This window comes from Lissotriton vulgaris, chromosome 11 (genome assembly GCF_964263255.1).
Source record: "Lissotriton vulgaris chromosome 11, aLisVul1.2, whole genome shotgun sequence".
Taxonomy (NCBI): Eukaryota; Metazoa; Chordata; class Amphibia; order Caudata; family Salamandridae; genus Lissotriton; species Lissotriton vulgaris.
Window position 1 is genome coordinate 135,401,868 of NC_141699.1, and position 23,224 is coordinate 135,425,091.

The 23,224-nt window shown below is 40.5% G+C and overlaps 1 protein-coding gene across 1 annotated transcript in view; it reads left to right on the plus strand.

The window, feature by feature from the left end:
• The window catches only part of EIF2B1 (eukaryotic translation initiation factor 2B subunit alpha), a 58,527-nt gene that overhangs the window by 8,959 nt on the left and 26,344 nt on the right, over positions 1–23,224 (plus strand). Inside the window, exons 2-4 of the mRNA XM_086942907.1 lie at positions 16,600–16,701; positions 19,544–19,680; positions 19,768–19,884. Of these exons, the coding sequence (XP_086799033.1) occupies positions 16,600–16,701; positions 19,544–19,680; positions 19,768–19,884 (356 nt within the window). The remainder of the gene's footprint in view (positions 1–16,599; positions 16,702–19,543; positions 19,681–19,767; positions 19,885–23,224) is intronic.

The window sequence follows — 23,224 nt, forward strand, 5'->3', positions numbered from 1 at the left end:
TTTTGCTACAGAGTTCAAAAGAAAGAAACATCATATTATACCTTAGAAAATGACATTACATCTCGTAGAAATGTTTACAATATTCCTTATGCATGAATTGTCTGTGTGCAGAGTATGACAATAGCAAGGACAAATCACATACTGAAAAGATGGTCGCAAACTGCACCAACCATTTTGAAATAGAGTCCTAAATTAGCCAATGTTTAAAATAAATGATGGCAGCGTTTTAACTGGGGTCCACCAGCCGGAGCATATATTCTGCAGTAATCCTGGTCCGCTACCTTTTAACTGTTAGCTCCGTGATATGAGTTAAGCACCAGAAACCTAGCTCGACTTGGTTACAGCCAGGACCCATCACGTGGCTGGACAGGCAAAGGCTGGAGGAAGACCACCCACACCGGGCCTGCATCTCTGGACTGCTGTCTGGGGCACCTGTATCTGAGGTGTGAAGCGAGCAGCGCAATTCAAGGTGCGAGGAGGGGGCTGTCAGACTGCTAGAGGGAGCCACAGGGGTGACGAACTGTCCGAGGCCGACCCGCTAAAGTGCCAGTGCTCATGTGGGTTTGCGGCCTGGTCGCAGCCTACAGCTGCATGTCTTCACTGCCTGCTGTTACGAGCCTTCAAGCCGTGGGAGTGACAGCTGCTAGTGATGCATGGACTGCTGACTGATGATATATGCTGGCTGTCCCCCCCACCCCCCACCCCCACCCCAACACAGCTCCTGTCAGTAAGTGCAACACTTGGCTTAATATTTTGACTCTGCATGCATTGATATTGGCACAGCTGTCTGGGCAAACACAGTGTGTGCTGACCGTTACGACTCCATCAACTACCTTTGATATTACGTACTTTACAGCGCTGTGTTAACAGTTTCTGCACTATTAATGGTGGCATTCTGGTGGGAGACCCCCTCCTCCCAACCTGGTTTGTTGTGCTGCCAACTCTAGCTATACGCTTTAAGCACTTGTCTGCTTCCAGATGAAAATGGGTAAAACAGACACCAAGCAACAGCGCCTCACATTTAAACCTAATCCGCTGACCAGCAGCCAGTGGGAGAAGGGGACGGGGGAAAGGTACCCCCTTACCCCGACTTCTGAATAGATCAAAGTGATTCTACTGGAAAAGCGAACCCTTCTTACAGCAATTGACTATAAACTAGACTGCTTGTCTGGACGCATGGATGACGTGAAAAAACCCATGAATAAACAACTTGTGTGCCAAACAGTGTATTTTCAATGTGCATACACAACAGACCAAAACTCTGGAGGAGTTGAAAGGGGAGTTGCACAAAGTGCAAATGAAGAACGAAGATTTAGAAGCCAGGTCTAGGAGAAACAACATACACATTCTTGGTGTCCCTGAAACTACAGGGATGGGGCACAAGGAGAACTATATTGAAAAATTGCTTCTTACATTATTTGGGGATGAAAAGTTCTCCCAGTCGTTTTGATAATTTGCCCCTCTGAAGGTCCCTGGAGCTGCTCCCAGACTTTTAATTGTAAAATGTTAAAATTACAGAGACAGAAACCAGGTGTTTTGATTATCCCAGGAAGCAAAGGAAGTACGACATGAAGGGATGCACCTAACAGTCTTTCCCAACTTTACACAGGCTGTGCAAGATGCATGCAAGAAGTTCCTACGAGTCAAGAGAGGCTCCAAGAGTGTGGCATCACGTATGCAATGCTATATCCGGCTAGATTGCTCTTTTCTTGGAAAGGCGACACAATGATCTTCACAGAATCAGCCTTAGCTATTTCCTTTTTGCAGCAGCACCCTCTCTCTCTCAGGGTGCTTCCCCGCCTCATGGGAAGACCTGAATGCCTGCTTGCCAGAGCCCTGTGATATAGGAAGGGCTCAGACAAGCCCTCCTTTTTCCCCTCATGGTGGAGCCAATGGCATGCGCCCTACCTAAATTTCACCATAGGCTGGGGGTGCATATGATGTTGCACTATACACTGTTATCGGTGTATGCTGACAACACTATGCTGGAAGTCACAGACCCTTCTGTGAACCTCACCCCCATTGTCGAGGAAATAAGAGTTTAGTCGCTAGTCCGGACACAAGATCAATTGGTCTAAATCAATTTTGGTCCCTCTGACTGAAGCCACCATTAGACCAGACAAGCTCTATCAGTTACATTGGCAGACTGAATCCACTAGATATCTTCTATAATTCTGACATCCCCACAATAATCAGGGCAAATTATAGGTGATGTATGGAGTCCGTACAAATGGGTAACCCTTCCGATGCCACTGGTGGGTAGGGTAGCTCTGCTGAAAATGATTGTCTTGCCGAAGCTACTATATTGATTTTAAAACATTCTGGTGTCTCTAAACAAAGCCTTCTTTATTCAACTACACTCCCTCATGATCAAGTTGGCGGGTGGGTAGGCAGCCCAGTGTTGTGTGGCACACTCTGTAGCTTCCATATCTAAGTGGTGGGTTTGCGGACCCCCACTTTGAAGCTTATTATTTAGTGGCACAAGCACAATTTATTCATCGTTGGTTTCATAACTGCAGACAGGCCCTGCCATGTTATTGAGAGAGGCCTGTTGACCCCCACCCCTCTCCCTGTGGTCCCTTACATCCAACTCTCCAGACCGACCCAGGAGATTCACACAGTGAGGTGCACTATTTGGGCCTGGAATCGATTACCAGATCTATGTATTATATATATATACATTACTCCACACAAATACCCATTAGGCACTACCACAGGCTACAAATGGAGTGCCTCCCTGGGTTTATAAAGTCCATGGGGAACAGACGCATCACAACATTGGGAGATTTATTTCTTGCACACATGTTTAAAACATCCCGGAAATATACAGGTGACGCACCTGCCACTATTCTAAAGTGCTTACTTACAGCAAAATATCACATGAACCTCAGCGCCTTTTTGATACGTTTCCAGAGGAGACTCCGGATTTGGTCGGTATTGAATATCCTACTCGCCAATCCACAGCCATAAAAACTCATATCCAGAATGTATGCTGCAGTGATAGATTGCTTGATTGCAGAGTTTCGCAGGGCTCACCGGGATGGGTGGGTGATGTGGGGCAGGATATAACAGATGTACAATGGCAATTCTGCTGCCAGCAAACTAAAGCGCTATCCACTACTGGCATGTGTAGCTTGATTCATTATAATTAATTACAGAGAATGTACCTTTCCCCAGTGGACCTTGCATGCTATTATCACGAAGTTGACACTAAATGCAAGCGGTGTGGTATTGAGAGCAGATTTTTTTCATCTAGCATGGACATGCCCAGAGGTGGCCACCTTTTGGTCTTGACTCACAATGGCACTACTTGAGATAACAGGGCAGGCCTGCCGACTTACTCGAATTATAATGTTGCTGAGTTAGGACAAAGAGATTCCAAAAAAATTTCGAAAGTTCACTGCCACAGGGCTGCTTTTGGGGAAACGTAGAGTGGCCATGAGATGGGGAAGTTGACTTTCCCCAAAATTTAAGGGGTGGCTGCAGGACATGTCCCAATGTGAGGAATGGTTGCCACAATCCACAAGATTTCTGGGCGCCCTTGAGAACTTATCTGTTACAATACGAGTATTGCCTTATAGGTGTGTCCCAATTATAGCAGTGCTGTACCTGCCTGGATTTATTGTACTGATTGATGTCATACACGAAATGCGGTGTCATATAATTGTTCTGCGAGGTGCTGTGATCTCAATTTAGGTTTGCAACCAATGTTGAATCTTTGTATCTTGGAAATGCTTCTAAACCATTTTGTATACTGTGGATTGGTATTTTCAGATTCTTTTGCCCAGACATCATGTCATGTTTTGTCATACTGCCACGCTACCTGTATTGATTGTTTTCTGAAACAAAATCATTCCTTCTTGGAAAGGATCAATCCTCCCACCTATCTATACAAAAAAATTGTCGTGTTAATTCTATTATGCATTAAAACTTTTGTCATGTATGAAATAAGGGGTGTTTAGGACTTGTTGCTCTACTGGTGGCAGCCCGTGCTGTGTCTCTTGTGGTAGTCGCTTGTGGTTGGTTTAATTGTATTGTTGACATCCCGACTCCAGAAGCCATGGCACACATAATCTGTAGCCCTGACCTTGGACTCGTGCAAATGCAGCTTCTTAGCTTTGGTCATGCAGTGGCCATGTTTTTAGTACTTAGTTTTTTGACTCAACTACTAACTTGTCCTGTAGCCCCAGCCTGGACAGCAGCCATATCTATGTTTCACAACATCCTGAAACGTCAAAAGGCAATCTCTATTCACCATTCTACACACTACCACTACCACTTGTATCCTGGCAAGACCTTCATTGAGGAAAGATGCCTTGATATATAATTAAAATACTAATGGCAATATTGTTACTCCACTGGTACTGTTATAAAGCTATTTCTATTTCATGTGTTCTCTTGTTAATCACTTTATGTACTCTGTAATGGTCCATATCTTAAATCTGCATGTAAAACCTTTCCTTTGTAAACTGCACTGGCAGTATGTAACTATTTTTATGCAAAGATCTCCTATACCTCGCCACTCCTTTTTAACCTGTATCTTCGGCCTTTGATCCACTCTTTAAAAGATATGACGGTTATCACCTTCAATTATGCGGATGACCTCCAGCTGGTCTTTACCTTGGATAGCTCCTCCGATTCCATTCTTCAATTCCAAACCACCATGCTCCATATTCAGAGCTGGATGGACCGAAACCATCTGAAACTTAACCCAGGCAAGACTGAACTAATCCTGCCCAGGAAGAGGGAACTTGTCTGGGGCCCTCACTATTGGCCGGCGGAACTGGGTCCCTCCCCTCCTCCTTCTTCATCGGTAAAAAGTCTAGGGGTCATCATAAACGCCGACCTTTCCTGCGGAGGTCAAGTGGGCGCAGTGGTTTCATCCTGACGATTTCAGCTACGCAGGATTAGGAAAATTGCCCATCTGCTTACCCACTCTGCTCTGATACAGGTTATGATTGGCTTGGTTTTGTCACGCTTAGACTTCTCAAATTCCATCTACCTTGGCCTTCCTGTGGGCCTACTCAAGCGTCTTTAATTGGTTCAAAACCGGGCTGCCAGGTTAATTCATAAACAACCTAGATGGCTATCCGCTAGACCGAAGTTGGATAAACTTCATTGGCTTCCTATGACTCAACGTATCGCCTTCAAGACCGGGTGTATTGTCTTTAAGGCTTTGCACGGCAATCGCCCAAAATTCATCAGCTGCAGAATAGTTAGGCATGTACCTCTCCGCAACCTTCGATCTGCCCACCTTCAGCTACTGTCTGTCCCTACCTTCAAGCTCAGACGCCAGGGGGGTGTAGGTTTTCTTATCTCACCCCAACATTCTGGAACTCCCTGCCACTACCACTCCGGATGAGCAACAATCTCCTGGCGTTCAGAAGAATGCTCCAAACTTGGTTATACGAGCAAGCTCTCGGGTGACTCCCCTTGGTGTGACTCCTGCCTGATCAGCGCCATGAAACCTCTGGGTGACCGTGCGCTCTATAAATTCCTACTAAGATAAGATAAGATAAGATACATGTATTAGTCTGCATAGCACTATATGAAACTACACAAATAAAGCGTGGCACATTAGCTTCAATGATGACTTTCTTGCATGTTGTATAACGAGTTTTCATATCTCTGAGGTCCACCTGAAGCTGTCACATAAGCATTCTGTATATGTAAGGTGCGCATTCATTCCTTTAGTGCATTGATACTGATCCAGCGCTCCTATAGAAAAACTGTCTCACTAACACTAACTATTACCTCAATATTCACCATTATTTATAAAACACTTAAACAGGCCCATAACACCAATGAGACAATTTTTGAGCAACTGAATCTAGTGGTTTGATTTATAAAACTATTCACATTATATCTACAATATTATTTACAACTGCAGTTTATCATCTTTAATCATGGATTTAAACATTTGACATGTAATAAATCAATCCACTTATGGCGAATGGCTTAACTGAAAGTAACTAGACCATGAATAAACAAGACCAGATTGTCTTTTCAAATCAAATTTCTATTAACTTTATTCTTCAAAGAAAGAGCATTTACGTTTTAGAATCTTTATTTTATTAGCAAATAAGAAAGCAGCATTTTATTAAGAAATGAAATATTAGACTGACATTTATTCAAACAGATCAAAATCATGAATTATTAGCAAATAACAGTTTCCATACCCTAAATCTATTTCCCTGTCTATCTTTTCTTCACCTGAAAAGGAAAATAATAATTAAAGTCTGCTGTCCTTACGTGCGCCAAAAGTCCAACAGCACGTCAATCAGGAATCGGGAAGCAAGATTTTTGCCCTGCTCATGATGTCAGGTTTTATACCTTTTCTCTATCTAAAACTTTCTACATTCTGCATTCTTTCAACAAAAACCAGATCTTTCATTGGCTGAGCCATGTCAGACCACAGTTAGGTCATACTTATATTTTGCCCAAGTCCGGGCTTTACATAAGCCCTATTGTCTCTTTCTTCGACGACATTTGGCTTCCTAAAAAGTGTTACTTTCTCGTTCGAGTACTGTACTTTTTACTTCCTAACCTTGGCAGACATTCACAAATCCTGTCCTTGGGCCTTCTTTCCGTGAGCTGCTCTTTTGCTCTATTCACCAATTTGAATTTCAGGCCTTCATTTTCACTTGGCCAATTGTCTCCTTTTCTTGTTAACCTCCTTTTTGGCTCTGTCAAGTTATATTCCACTCTCCAAGCTCTTTTTCTCGATCTTTTCACTTTTGATTCATCTCCACTGTCATCCGTTTCACTTACTGTGTTATCAGCTGATTCGTTGATTATCAGTCTTTCTGCATCAGATTCTTCATCAGATTCAGGTACTTCTGTACTCGGCAGTTTCACTTTGTTAGGAACAGCATCCTTATAGCTGGTACTTTGAATTTCTTTTTCTTCTTCTTCTTCTTCTTCGATTACTTCCAGTCCACCAGTTTCAGAATTTCCATTCCTTCTTCCAAAGTTTCCAATCTGCTTTTCAATACTTTCCTGATCTTGATCTTGAATCACTTCTTGTTCAGTTTGCTCTTCTGCTACTTGATCTAGCAGATCATTGTCATTTTCTTCTTCAGAATCCTGTATCACAACTTCATCATCTTCTTCATTCAATGCTTCATTCACATTTGAATCTTCCAGATCTCGACTTTCTTGTCGATCTTCAGAATCTGGATTTCTGTCAGGTTCTCCTTCTGAATCTGAATCAGTTGTTGTATCACCTTCCTCGTCTGGATTTTCAGGTGGAGGGACACGTATGGTATGACTAGCATGGATTCACCTTTTTAAACTCCTACACTTTATTGAATTTGTTGTGACAAGTATCACCTGTCTTGCCTTCTGCCACCTTGCTACTAGGCAATTCCTTCTTCGATGAACCTTTGTCCTCACCCAGTCTCCTGGCAACAGATCATGAGCTTGTTCTTTTTCTTTTGAAAGTACTTCAGTTCCCACCTGATGGAACACAGAAGTCACCACGTCAGATAGATTCTTACAAAAATCCATAATGACGCTATCATTTATGCTCAGTAATTTGTCAACAGGAACAAATGCTTGTCTCATGACCCTTCCCATCAAAATTTTGTGGGGGCTCAAACCAGTTTTTCTGTCTGGAGTGCTTCTCAAAGTCATTAAAACAAGTGGAAGTGCATCTGTCCACTTCATTCCTGTTGCTAAACACATCTTAGCCAGCCTGTTCTTTATTGTACCATTGACTTGCTCAACAACACCTGATGCTTCTGGTCTGTAGGCACAATGCACTTTCTGTTTTATTCCTAGTGCTTCACAAATCCGTTTTAGCAATCTGCTGTCAAAATGTGTGCCGCGATCTGTTTCGATCGACACTGGAAAACCATACCTTGGTATGAGTTCTCTCAAAAGCAATTTTGTCACAGTAATTGAATCATTGTGACATGTTGGAAATGCTTCCACCCATCTTGAAAATAAACAGACTATTACCAATACATATCTGAGTCTGTTTCGAGGTGGCATTTCAATGAAATCAAGCTGTATTCTGGTAAATGGACCACCCTCCCATCCTATGGTTCCCATGCTTACAACAGTTTTTCTGTTTGGGTTAATCTGTTGACATATGAGGCACCTCTGGCAAAAAGACTCTGCAATTATCCTGAATTTTGGATTGTACCAAGTCTGCCTAAACAATCTAATCATGGAGTCTCTTCCAATATGTCCTGGACCGTGGTACATGCGCGTCATGTCAGAAATCATGCTGTCTGGCATTACTGGTCTGTCATCTTTGTAAACCCATATCTCATCTTCCTCTCTTTGCCTGCATCCTGCTTTCAGCCATGTGTCTTTTTCCTCATCACTTGCCTCATCTTGTAACTGTTTTACTCCTTGCCAAGTTTCAACTACAGATATTAGCATAAGTGAGTTCATAACATGTTCATTATTTTTTTCCCGATTTACAGACACATTTTGTCTTGCGCAAAATTTTCCAATTCCATCAGCATATGCATTTCCTAAAGTTATATAGTCTGCTCCCTTTTTGTGGGCTGTACATTTTACCACAGCAATCTTTTCTGGTATCTATATTCCGTCTATCAACCTTTTAATTAACTGGGCATTTCTTATTGGTGATCCCGCAGAAGTTAAATAACCTCTTTGAGACCAAAGCTGGCCATAGTCATGGACTACCCCATAACCATACTGACTATCAGTCACTATGGTAATCTTCTGATCTTTTCCCAATTCACATGCACGAATCAAAGCAATTAATTCTGCCACTTGAGCTGAACGAATTCCTTTGAGACTAGAGTCTTCAATTACATCTGCAACAGTGCACACTGAATATGCTGCAATCAGAACACCATCATCTGTTCTTAAGCATGAACCATCAACAAACAAAAGAAGATCTGATTCAGGCAACGGGACATCCTTAATATCCTGCCTTGGTTTTGTACAATATTCTAATACATCCAGGCATTCATGATCAACTTCATCTCTGACTTCTGTTTCAGTAGTATCAGGTAACAATGTGGAAGGATTTAAATTCACACATCTCGAGATAGAAACCGTTATCTGATCCCAGAATAACTTTTTCATATTTTGTCAACCTGTTGTTTGTCAAATGCTGTGTTTTTCTTCTGGTGAGAAGAATCTCTACTGAGTGTGGGACATAAACTTTAACTGGAAATCCCATTATTATTCCTTCACTTTGTTCACCTGTCACCTTATCTCGAGAGGGTTCTTCTCTAGGCCAATCTATGGACATTTTACATTCTGTCCACAGATCTGATGGGTCAACTATGTCAAAGAATCCATCAAGATCAACCCACAGGACATTTGAGACCTTCACAAATCTGTCTACCTGTCGATACCATTCTACAGGTTTTTCTCTTAATCGGGGAAAATCATTGGTGAACATTAGAATGTCCTGCCTTGTCCAAGGAACATGCACATAACCTCCTCCTGCTATTTCCCTAATCGTAAACTCTTTTGCCTCTTTTTCTCTGTTAAGGAAAGCTAAGGTCTTATTTCTTTGCCCAATTTGCTCTCCATTTACTTATTTCACCCAATTTTCTCAGAATCACAATTAAATCTTCTATATGAGTTATTCTTCCTGCAGTATTCAAATTTTCAATGTCTTTTTCAGAAAAATCCACTCTATAATTTCTCTGCAAACTCTTTTGCTTAGTTAAATCTATTTCTAATTCAAAAGCCATTTCCTCTAATTTGTCATATTTGTTTTTCTTTTTCCATGTCATGCTTTTGCAAATAAATAATAATTCATCATCCTGATATGCCTTTAATCTGTCAGTTCCAATCGTTCCAATTATTAATTCCTCTATGTCTGCTTTTAATTTTGCAACATCAATTAATTTACATTTTTGGCTTTGCATTAAACTTTTTACTGGAGATCCAGAATCGGAATCTGCACCAGTTGGGGTTTTACATGACAAACTTTGATTAAAAGTTAAATCAGGCATCATAATTTTTTCTCGATGTATTTCTGTTAAATCTGAATACAATTTTAAAGTCACTTTCTGTATTTCTGTATTTAATGGAACAGTTAAAGCTGAATGTCTAATTTCTTTTTGATCAAACACTGGGAGCACAGGTCCAATTGTTACTCGCACCGTTACTGCTTCCATGCTTTTTGTTAACTGCTGTATTAATTCATTCGCTGAACGAATGTATTCTGATGTATCTGGTAATTCCTCATATCTTTCTGTTCTATTTCCTTTTCTTGGGGTTTCATTTCTTTGAACAGGAGTTTCAGTGAAATTACTATGTTCTCTTGATATACTTGAATTACATCCTGTTTCTACTCTCTCAGGTGTTTTTCTGTTGCTTTGATTTGTCTCAGGAGATGATTCTATTCTTTCAGGTATTCTTTTAAAATTCGAACTTGTCTCAGGGGTAGCCTCATTTATTATTTCTCTTGGAGGGGCACTTGGAGAAGTCCATGTACAAACTGGTTGATAAGGTGGTGGCTTTCTGGTAAAAATTTCTTCTAATACCGCATCTTCTGAATCACTTTCCTCTCGAACATGTTTTTTCTTTTGGGAACCTTTTTTACCAGATGTCTCATCAATTAGTCTCACTGGGTACAAACCATCACACATGTCTGCTTTTCTCCATCGACGCATTCTATCCTTATGTGTTTCCCTATCCAGTAATCCTGTTCTCTTTGGTAATCCTCTACTCTCTCGTTCTAATTCAAACATTTCATCCTCCCATTCAACTAAAGCTTCAAATTGAGTAGGTCTAGGCTTTGGTACAAGTTTCATCATCCTTTCTCTTAAGTTTCTCAAGACCGCTATGTTAAACAATCCATCTTCTGGCCATGCTAAAATACCATCATTTTCAGTATATTTCATCCAATTCTCAATCCAAAGACTAGTATACTAACCATATTCACCTAACATATAAGCTGCTGGTGTTATATTCTTATGAATTAATCTTCTGGTTCGCGTTGAAATTTTCTTGTCCGGTTTAATTATGTTTTTCAACTTCTGAAACCATGTAAGTTTCTTTTTCCCTTTCAAATAATAATAATCCATGTCTTTTAAACAAATGTTTCTGCTTCGGTAAAGATCGTAATAATTTCCTTGTTAATCCGCCACACCAACCAATCCGTGCGCGAAACTCACTAATTAACCAATCAGGTTAAGCAATGTCACTATTCTGCTCAACCAATAGAATTACTGCTTTTCAGGATATGCCAATCAGCTGTAAGCTAGTCTTGTCACGTGAACCAATCTGTGCGCGAATACTGTGACGCTGCAGAGAAGAAGCTGCAACTGACCCCTCCTTTACAAAAAAATTTCACAGCGTCATATTTACAAACCTTTCAATTGAATTCAGTTAGTAACACCACAAAAACAAACCATTTGCCTGTTTCGCTAAAATAAAGTGATAGTATTTTCAAACAATCAAGTATTCTTTCGCGTGAAATAGACGACGCTATTTTCACAGAATATTTAGATTCGCCAATAAAGTAGGTAGCCTTACCCTACCCTTCTAACACACGCAATCATACAGAGAATTCCCTAACCATGCATACTTAAATATTTAGTAGAACTTTAACCTGCTAACAGAAAAACTCATTTGCCAGTAAGATAGACGACGCTTCCTTACCCTTCACTCAAGCTTGGATACATTCTACTACTCTTTTCACAGTGAGTTTCAAAACAGGACAAATGTCCCTTTACTCCAAAGCTACGATTTCATAGACAATCCTTGCTATACATTTTATCTTACACACCTAAAATCCCTAAACTTGTGCTGTACGTCCACAACACTTGTGATATTCGGCGATACCACTATTTTGAACAGAACAAATGCACTGTGTAACTTCACCTGTCACACTATTCTTGCCGGCACAACTAGGAAAATTCACACTGCTGGAAAAAACCTTTCGACTACATGTAACAACTGAACAAACTTAACATGTTTTAGACATGTATCCTATGTAATTATCATGTAACATGTCAGTTACCATAGTAACCGAACTCTGCTACCAAGAAATTGATCCAGCGCTCCTATAGAAAAACTGTCTCACTAACACTACCTATTACCTCAATATTCACCATTATTTATAAAACACTTAAACAGGCCCATAACACCAATGAGACAATTTTTGAGCAACTGAATCTAGTGGTTTGATTTATAAAACTATTCACATTATATCTACAATATTATTTACAACTGCAGTTTATCATCTTTAAGCATGGATTTAAATATTTGACATGTAATATATCAATCCACTTATGGCGAATGGATCAACTGATAGTAACTAGACCATGAATAAACAAGACCAGCTTGTCTTTTCAAATCTAATTTTTATTAACTTTATTCTTCAAAGAAACAGCATTTACGTTTTAGAATCTTTATTTTATAAGCAAATAAGAAAGCAGCATTTTATTAAGAAATTAAATATTAGACTGACATTTATTCAAACAAGATCAAAATCATGAATTATTAGCAAATAACAGTTTCCATACCCTAAATCTATTTCCCTGTCTATTTTGCTTCACCTGAAAAGGAAAATAATAATTAAAGTCTGCTGTCCTTGCGTGCGCCAAAAGTCCAACAGCACGTCAATCAGGAATCGGGAAGCAAGCTTTTTGCCCTGCTCATGATGTCAGGTTTTATACCTTTTCTCTATCTAAAACTTTCTACATTCTGCATTCTTTCAACAAAATCCCGATCTCTCATTGGCTGAGCCATGTCAGACCACAGTTAGGTCATCCTTATATTTTGTCCAAGTCCGGGCTTTACATAAGCCCTATTGTCTCTTTCTTTGACGACATTTGGCTTCCTAAAAAGTGTTACTTTCTCGTTCGACTACTGTACTTTTTACTTCCTAACCTTGGCAGACATTCACAAATCCTGTCCTTGGGCCTTCTTTCCGTGAACACATTTTATTCAAGCAAAAAGTCTTTTTCTTTTTATTAATAATGTTCGTTAGCAAAAATCTCCATTGCGTAATTGCAAGGCTCCACTCTGGACAAGGTTACTCGTCTGCATCTCTGTCAGCCATATTTTTCTGAGCCACTTTTCAGGCCTCTCTTTGGAAACTATTATTAAACAAAAACAAGACATCAATTAATTAAAGAATTGAGACCCATTCTTTTACCCGCCATCCTTCTAATAATTAACCCGGTTAATTATGTTACCTAGCAGAAGCAACATAGATGCAGCTTTTTATAATGACTTTTTTCTTTCAGGATCTGTACGAACTCCAAAGGCTTTTGTCACAGAAAGACATAACATAAGCACATGTAATAAGCACATGCCATTAGTTAAACAGCCGCATTTAATACTGACAAAGACAATAGACAAGGGTTAGTTTATTATTTTTCTTCTTTGCATTTGCAACATTTGGCACATTAGTTAGTCCCGTGTGTAATGTTTGCAATTTTAAACTAAGTTGATTAATACTTTTCACCACATGCTTATTAATCAAGTTATATATTATGGGAGGTTAACTTCGCAGGTTAGAACAAAATTTTGCTCTTCACCCTGCTCCATCAATACTCACAACAGATATTTATTGTTGCCCAGTTTACTAGTGCTCACTTTATGAATCCCAGGAGGGTGAAAAGTGGATTGATTTAGTGGGGTTTAAACTCTTGACCATGAGTTCAACAGTCCATTTAGCCGCCAGTCCTTGACTGTACATGATCTTTTCTGCTCTCCAAATAGCGTGCTTTCTGTCCAAGAGGCTAAGGGATTGGGTTTTAAGTGCAGGTCTGTAGTGATGCAGACATGTTAATTTTCGGATCAACAATTGATGCAAGGGTTATCAGTTCTTCCCGGAGGGCATCAGTGGAAGCTTTGGCTATCGCCAGTGGGTGGCCACTTGTGCAGGAAGTCAAAGGAGATGGTGGACAAGTTTGTCCCATCAAAGGGCAGAGCCGTTTGTGTTTGTGTGTGTGTGTGTGTGTGTGTGTGTGTGTGTTTGTACTTTGTTACAACATCTACAGGGAGACTGAAGATGCCAAGGAAGATGTTACAGTAGCTGGTGGGTGATGATGAGATTAGAGAATTCAGGGGAATATGGTTAAGCTAGTTTCTGGAGGCCTGTTAATAGGTGGTAGGTGCAGTCCAGGCTGCACAAAGCAGGAAATGGTGTGTGAAACATTGAAAGGTTTTGTTTGATGGATGTGGTTGAAGCCTGCCGACCAATAAAGATTTGTGGTTGATAATGCCACCCCATCCTTACAGTCAGTTCATGAGCTAGATTTAGTAATCTGAAGAAACCAGTATGAGAAAGAAGGATGTCCATGGGGGGGCAGGAGACATTCCGGTCTTAGTGCGGTACAAAGCATAAAGAATGTAGCTCGAGAGCTGCCAGTAGCTTACAGGCTGTAGCGTGCACATAGTAATTGCCTGTCGTCTGAGTTCAGAATATGCTGTAGCCTTCCTATTAAAGTGACTCCAGGCTCTGTGAAGCTGGTGAAGTTCGGGATCATTGATTTTGCATTTGTTCTCAGTGATATGGGCTGAATTTTTCTCTGTCCTTCCCTCCTTATTCTCTTCTCTCTCTTCTTTCTCTTTCTTTCTCTCTCATCTTTTCCTTCGCATATCCTTTCTCTCACTTTCTTCTCCCAACTTCCTTTTCTCCTTTCCATTTCTTCCTTTCTCACCTTTCTTACTACTCTTTCTATTTTCTCCTCTCCACTTTCCGATCTATACTTTCCTTGTTTCATTCTGTCCTTTCCATCACTCATTTTCCTCTGGTCCCTTTCTTCCTATCCTTTTATCCCTTCCTTTGCTCCTAATTTGTCTCTTCTTTCTAATGTAATTCTCTCCTGGTTTTCTCATTTTCTTCGCACTTTCTATTTCTTCATTTCTGCACCTCCATTCCCTTTTCTCCTTTCCTTCTTTACTTCTCATCGCCATTTTCTTTCATTCTTGCCTTCTTCTCTTCTCTCCTCCCCATCTTTGTTCTTTCTCTATCATTCTTTCCTCTACTCTGCTTTTTCATTTTCTCCTTTGTTTCTCACCATTTTCTCTTTCCTTTTCTTTTTTCACTCCTTACTTTTCACTCTATTTTTCCTTCTCTTTTTTCTCTCTATTCTTCTCTCCCTTTTCACTTCTTCACTGTTTTTTTTTTCTTTTGTCATTACCTTATACTCCTTCCTTTGCTTCTTTTCCTGTTCCCTTCCCATAAGATAGCTTAGCATCTTAAAGCAATCATTTCTTGCATTATTGTGTTTTTAATAATTGTCTGACATGTATACCCATACACATCGGGGTGGCTGCAGAGATATGTTTGCTCATTTAGGGCTGTACCTCCCAAAATGTATCATGCTACCGTTCCTAGTTAGGGTATCTGTATATGCTGAAATAAAATCACTTTCTGATTTGTTTGTGTAGGTCAACCAAAGAAATTCATGGCAGTTAACCATTTATAGTGGATGCGCTAGCTCTCAATGTGAGATAAGTGTCATCCCACTTACTCCATGACTAAGAGGCCAACACTCCCAGTTAGGCACTCGCAACTCAGCTTTGATTTATAAACAAGAGCATAGGAACGAAACTGGTTCTTGGGGACCGAACACATAAAACATGTCTTGATACTGTCCTTGCGCCGTTAATGCTGTGTGTCAACTGCAGCCGAACAGGGTTGTCCAGGGGCAGCAATTCCGTTGCTTGGTTTTATTTATGTACCCTTCTTTAATCCACATGTTAGGCTGTACCTTGGGGTGGCCTCATCAGAAGTAGCTCTCACTTTAAGAAAAGTTAGAGACCGACCCCTCCCAACTGGAGATTATGAGGGAACTCAGACCTGCGTACTAGAGTAATAAAGAGATGAAAAAAATATTTACATCTGCTTTGTATTGGAGCACTAATAGTGCAAGACCCATCCAAGTTGACATTGTCTATGCAACAGAGTGTGCTCATAATGGTTTCATCTGTACTGTAGGATGGAATTCAAGAAGACCTCGTTAGAATCTCCACACAGACCAGAGCACCAGCTGTCCCTGTTGTGCCAGAATGGTGGATTCCCATAACCCTGCGGATTGGGCCTAAAATCATGGCCACATTTAGTCCAATCTTTGTTGCATTTTTGTCTTCAGAATGATATTGGGACCGTTTTTTAGAATACAAAATAATACTTAGTGAGGAATGTTATGGGGATAGAAGTATTTTTATTGGGATAATTTAAAAATAGAAGACCTGTTTGCCCTACCTAACCAATGACCAGATGGAATCTGTGGCCTTACAGTGCACATGCGAAGTGTCATCTGCTGGATTTGTAGACCACCTTTGTATTTTATATCAAAAGGGCTGGATTCAAGTTATTTTTTAACCTGCTGACACATCATTTGTCTTTAGCAAGTCCTGTCATCTCAGTGTGAATTATAAATTGGTACAAATCACGTTTGTGTCTTCCTGGATGAATTCCTATACAGATAAGGTTGTTGTCATAATAAACCTGCTTTAACTATTTTTGCATTCTGCGTCAATCATACCTTTCCCTATCCCTATTTTATTTAGTATTTTGTACTTTTGTGTTATAAACAGACTTTTAATTTTGTCTAACCATATTTGGATAACTGCACCAGCAAATAGAATACAATGAAAAGACTTAACATTATCTCTTTCTGTTTTTTATAGAAATAATCGAGTATTTTAAAACTCAGATGGCCGATGGCACAGGTGTGGCCTGTGCTGTGGCCGCCATCCGTTCATTGCTGGAGTTTTTGAAGAGAGACGAAGGTAAATACAACTTGTGTCAAAGGAAATCCACTGATGCCAAGTCCGCCAAGCAATGCTAGACTGTTTGTCACGCCATCCGTCAGTCCTAGGTTTTTAGGTCGAGCATTCAAGACCTTTTGTAAATACTTTAGTATATACTTATATGTGTATGTACTTTGTGGGCTCTGGAGAACAGCCCTAGGACATGTCTCCTTCCACTTAGGATTTTTTTTTCTGATCAACTGCCTCTATTTAATCGTCATGATAGAAAACGACCATTAGAGGTCAGAAAACGACCATTAGAGGTCAGTAAAATACCAGAATAGCTTTCTGCTTGTTCAACTGCCTCTATTTTCCTGTCTTGATAGAGAACGACCAGTAGAGGTCAGTAGAATACCAAAATTGATTTCTGCTGAGGGACTTTAAAAAAAAAAAAATTCCGGCTACTACCTCTATTTAACTTTCTTGATGGAAAACGACCAGCAGAGGTCAGTAAATACCAGAATCACTTTAGCATTCTCTAGATTCCAGATCATAGAAATTGTCTTCCACGAGCACCCGTAGACAATGGTATTTTTTTCAAATCTTGTATTTTCAGTGATATGACCATCTAAGGCCCTGATTTTATATTAAAAACAGAGCTTTGGACTTTACCATTTCCCGCTGAATGGCAATATCTATCTCCATGTGTTCCCATATCTGGCATGTCACGCAGTTAGGTGCTTACTTTCCCTCCATGTTAAAGAACAGGAGATGTTTCAGCACGCAGGCTAATGTGCTGTATAGCTAAATACATATAAGGTCCCAAAGGCGAGACCGACTGCATTGCAAATGCTTGGTAGACCTTGCTCTGGGGCTTGGTGTGTGGGACTTATTATAGATCTCTCAAGTTCCTCCATTCCAGATTTTCACTTTGTATTTGTAACGTCTCCCTTTAGTTGCAGTGGGATAAAGCAGGATTATGAGTACCAGAATAAAAAAATGTAAAAAACATTTTGGACTGGGTCTGCTACTGATGCATGAACTTGGCAAATTTTAATACAATGTGAAAAGCAAAGCTTCATATCTTAGAATGCAAAATATTGCTGACCTAAATGCCTGGACTGTCAACGTTTGGTATATGTGGCCAATAGCCACTTGGCAGAAGTATCTTTAAAAAATAAATATATATATATATATATATATATATATATATATATATATATATATATATATATATATATTATATATATACACAGTCTAATTTTGGTTGCTTATAAGAGTGATGCAATAACTACCGAAATAAGCAGTTTTATGGCACTCTTACCAACGGCCCTAAAAGTCCTTTATTTTTTATGCCATGTTCTAACAGGGGACAGAATAATCAAACTGATTAGGCATAGGTCTTTGTGTATGTATTGAAAGTGTATGCTCCTAATATTACATCATGTACTTTATGGGTGATATACGGGCTTAGTTCTTTGCAAGCACATTACCTATTGAAGAGGAAACCATTGTACACGATGTGTGCTCAGTGACAATTTGCAGGAGGTCCCCAAGACCTGTTTTATGCAGAAGATTGTGATAGAACTTGGAGTCTTTTCAACGAGTGGCCATTTTTGGCACAGCAAGTGGTATAGGCAGTAAGAACACAAGATTGTGGTGCAATCGCACCTGAAACACGCAAACAGCACAAGCAGCTCAATAACAAATTCAATTTATTGGGAACTTGGGGCCAGATGTACGAAGCTTTTTAGCGTGCGCAAACGGGTCTTAGACATGTTTGCGACAATAAAAAGCATGGGCCCATGTACAAACAGTATTTTGCGACTCGCAAATAAATTGTGACTCTCAAACTGTTTTGCAACTTGCTATTAGGAAGGGGCATTCCCTTCCCAATAGCGACTGCAAAGCTATGTACCAATGTTTTGCGGCCGCAACTGCTGTCGCAAACACTTGCAAATTACCACCTACTTCAAGTAGGTGATCATGCATTCGCAAATGGAAAGGGGTCCCCAGCAGACCCCTTCCCCTTTGCAAATGCATGTAATATTATTTTTTTAAGGCCGGCGGTGGTCCCAAGGACCACTGAGTGCCCTTAAAATAATAAAATGAAAAGATTTAATTCTTTCTTTTTTAACTGCATCCCGCTGCATTAAAAGAAAAAAAACTGCTTCATTTAAAAGCAGTCCCAGACATGGTGGTCTGCTGCTGAGCCCAGCAGGCCACCAAACCTGGGTGGGCCTGTCATTCCCAATGGGCTCACAAATTGCGAGAGGCTCATTAATATTCATGAGCCTTCCAATATGCAACCCCAATGGGAATCGCAAACAGTGTTAAACACACTGTTGTACATTCCAAATAGCGCCTCGCAATTTGCTTGTCGCAAATGCAACACAATTTGTGAGGAGCTATATTGCGGTTCGTACATCTGGCCCTTGATGTTTTAGTTAAACCTTTATACTCCCTCAATAGTGAGCACACTTCACACGGCCACAGTCAATGGTTTTTGGATAGCTAAGGTAATTTTTTTTTATTTGTAAGGGCCTTTAGCATGGTTTTACTTTGACCCCACTTCACTGACAAAACTGCTGATTCACTTTGTATCGTCTATAGAGGCACGTTGTGTTTAGGCTTTTTGGTCATCCTTAATTAGCCAGTGTATGCTATTTTGATATGTGTAAAAACTGTCACGGTTTTATTTTGAGTCTGTTTCACTGGCAGGCTTGCTGCTGCACTTTGGAGTGCCCTATTATGTATGGGTTTTCTAATTCATCACTAACCATGGTATTTTGTTTTTTGATGGGCGTAAGAATTGCAATCTGATGCTTGCTTATGTGTTATACTGATTTACTTAAACTGTCTTTTTTTCACGATTTTACAGGCGAGACGATTAAAGGCTTGCGAGAGAACCTTACTGAGGCCATTCAGACTCTGACTGGAGTGGACTCCTCTGTAGCTGTGTCCTCGGGAGGAGAACTTTTCCTGAGGTTCATCAGTCTAACCTCTTTAGAAGACTCAGTAAGTTTCCTATTACTTTATTAATTTTTACTCATTCATTCCTGGCTTTCGGTGACAGAAAACACATTTTTTAACTTGTTTCTGCAGGATTACTCAAAGTGTAAAAAGATTATGATTGACCGAGGGGAGATTTTCCTCTCAAGGATATCACTATCTAGAACAAAGATCGCCCAGCTGTGCCACACATTTATAAAAGATGGAGCAGTAAGTGGATTTTGACAGTATTATCACATTTGTTTCTGTGCCTTCTCCAAAGTCTTTATTTTTATGTTCATATATTTATAGTTGTCTGTTGATCCTTTAGTCTGCTTGACATGCTGCTCATAGTAGTGTAAATAACAGGTTGACAAGTATACATTGTAAGGGTGAGCACATAACATTAATTTGTACATCATGGAACCTGCTGTATCTCACCTCAAAGGTCATAATTTCTGTGGCATTTAGACCCCTTCCGGGAAGATAAGAGAGAATTGACTGAAGTTAATTGTTTTTCAAAAAAAGATTTTTCAAAAACTGTGGGATAATGATTTCCAAAGTTGTGAGAGAGGGGAACCCCCAATTTCATCAAAGCTGTTGGAAAACCTTCTACCTGACCCGATAATAAAAGCTACCAGTATGTAAATAGTTCCACCCTCAGAAGTGCAAAAGACACCACTATACAATGGGTCTCCGAAGGTTTAAATATTCATATTGTGTGGGAAAGGTCGGAACTGCTCATATATTGGCCACCAAAACAGCAATTCAGACTGCCGCTGGCTATCGTAAATGCTGGTGCAAAACTGCATAGTGCACCACCCCTGAAAAGTAACACAGCAGACTATTGACCTCATGACGACAACTCCTTTTTAAGTTTATTTACTCTGTGTGAAATAGCGTGGCTGCAGAAAACATTGACCACATTAGATTTTCCTGTAGGAGGATTCTGAGAGTTTTCCTCCTCTGCAAATAAGAATCTGAAAAAGGCCACGCAATCGGGGTGATAGGTGCTTGCCATATTGCCATATAGACATATTGGGTTTAGCTTTAAAATTTGCGATTTTGGCTTTCCACAGATACAACTTGCTTTGTGTTAAAAATGCTTCGTAGGCTTCTTGAGATGAATAAAGGAGTATAATGCAGGAAGACAACATCCAGCATGCACAACACCCGCTGACCAACCACCAACTGTCCCCACATAGAATAATAACATAGAATCAAGAATACACGCAGGTATTCTGAAAGATGTCATACCAGAATTCTGGAAGGTAATAAGAAGACAACACAACTAGAAGGGAAGAATGTAATACATAGGGGCCATGTTAAGAGAAGTAACAATTTACAACACATCTTCCTCCTTTATGGGAAAATAAAATATGCAAGATAAAATATGCAGGAGCGTCATGGCTAAAATAAATGAAACTAACTTGGACATATAAATAAATGTCTAATACATGTCTAAAACACACCTACTTCTTTTACAGAGAAAAAGAAAGGAAACATGTATTAACAACATTAATCATTCAAGTAGGCTGGTGATCTACGAGACCTTGACGGTCTACTACCTCCAATCGAAGGAGCAACCTGAAAGTTAAGAGAGTTGTGTGAAATATCGCTAGGGTCACAGGCATCACCTCCACCAATGGCACTCTTGTTAACAGTCATAGAAGTGTCATCATCCATGGAAGAAAACATATAACCACTGTTACCAGTAGAAACATGAAAGTCTATACCAACTATATCCTTCTTGGTAGAAGATTTTTTCTCATAAAGAGTAACTCTACGAAGGTTCCATTTTTCACCATTGCTCAACACAACATAATAAGGAAAACCATCTTTGACTACAAAAGGACCTTTAAACTTAGAAAGTCCTTTGGATATTCTTCCAGGCTTTACTTTGACTAAATCTCCTTTAGAAATGTGACAATTAGACGCGCCTTTGGAACAAACACTAGGCGATGAATCAATTTGACAACCATTGGCAACCCATTCTTTAAACCATGAGGGATTTAGTTTGGTACCAGGAAGAAATGCGTTACTTACCTGTAACTGCAGTTATCCAGTATTAGTGTCTTTCATAGATTCACGTGCCTGAATCATTCCCCGTCGTCAAGACGGGAGCCTCCGGTATATAAAAAATTAATGTCCTAAGACATACATATAAAAGAATAGGCCTAAGGGTCTCACCTTAGTGTCCTATCTAGGTCCTTATGTAGGAAGGACCAAACAGGGTAGACCCAAGGGTCCCACCTTGGTAGCCTATCTGTGTCCTTTTGTAAAAAGGACCAAAGTAAAGAGAAACAACCAATCACCTACTACCTCCCTCTAGAACCTTCCTGTCAGGAGCCTCAGTCTCTCAGATTTTCGTACGCACCAAGCTAGTGAGGTGTAAACTTGTTAGAGAGAGAGAGGTGAGTCCTTCCAGGGGAGGCGGGAGGGTGCATGTGAATCTATGAAAGACACTAATACTGGATAACTGCAGTTACAGGTAAGTAACGCATTTCTTATCCAGTATTTGGGTGTCTTTCATAGATTCACATGCCTGAATCAGAGTAGCAAGCAATACAATATGCACATTCTGTGTTGGTACAGCATATAGAAGTCTGCAGATAGGAAACATTTGCAACTGTAAACCAACGACATACAACATCATGTAGTAACTAGTAATAAGGAAATGTGCATACCAGTCAAGGATGGTGGGAAGTAAGAAGGCTCACCTCACTGGAATAGGTGGCGAAGCACCGCTCTGCCCACTGCTGCGTCTTTTGTTAGCTCATCGTCCAAGCAGTAGTGCCTGGTGAAGGTATGCGGGGACTTCCAGGTTGCCGCTCTACAGATGTCCAGGAGTGGCACTCCAGCAAACAGTGCCGCAGATGTGGACATGGCTCTTGTGGAATGGGCTTTGGCCCGCGAGTCCAAAGGCCGCCCAGCCTTGTCATGGCAGAAAGTTATCGCTGAAGAGATCCACCTTGATATACTTTGTTTCGTCAAGGGCATGCCCTTCCTTGGTCTGCTGGATGGGACAAAGAGTTGGGGTGATTTCCTGAATTGTTTTGTTCTGTCAATATAGAATTGGAGGCATCTCTGAATATCTAAAGAGTGCAGCGTTCTTTCAGCCGAAGTAGATGGGTTCGGAAAGAATGATTTGAGAACTACTGGCTCATTAAGATGGAAGTCCGAAGGGACTTTGGGTATGAATCGTGGGTTAGTACGCAGTATGACTCTGTCCTCTTTGAATTGTAAGAAAGGGTCTTGGATGGAGAGGGCTTGCAATTCACCAACCCTCCTGGCTGAGGTTAAGGCTAGTAGGAGGGCCGTCTTCCACGACAGGAATTTGACATCCGCTTTGTGGATAGGCTCGAAGGGATGCTTCATCAGTTGGTGAAGGACCACGTTGAGTTGCCATGACGGAGGGATAGGTTTTGGCCTTGGAAAGGACCTGAATAGTCCCTTCAGGAATTGTTTGATGAGCCTGTCCGCCCACAGGGAAGGACCCTTAGGAGTTCTTGTGAACCTAGATATTGCTGCCAGGTGAACCTTGATGGACGCATGGGCAAGACCTGACTGC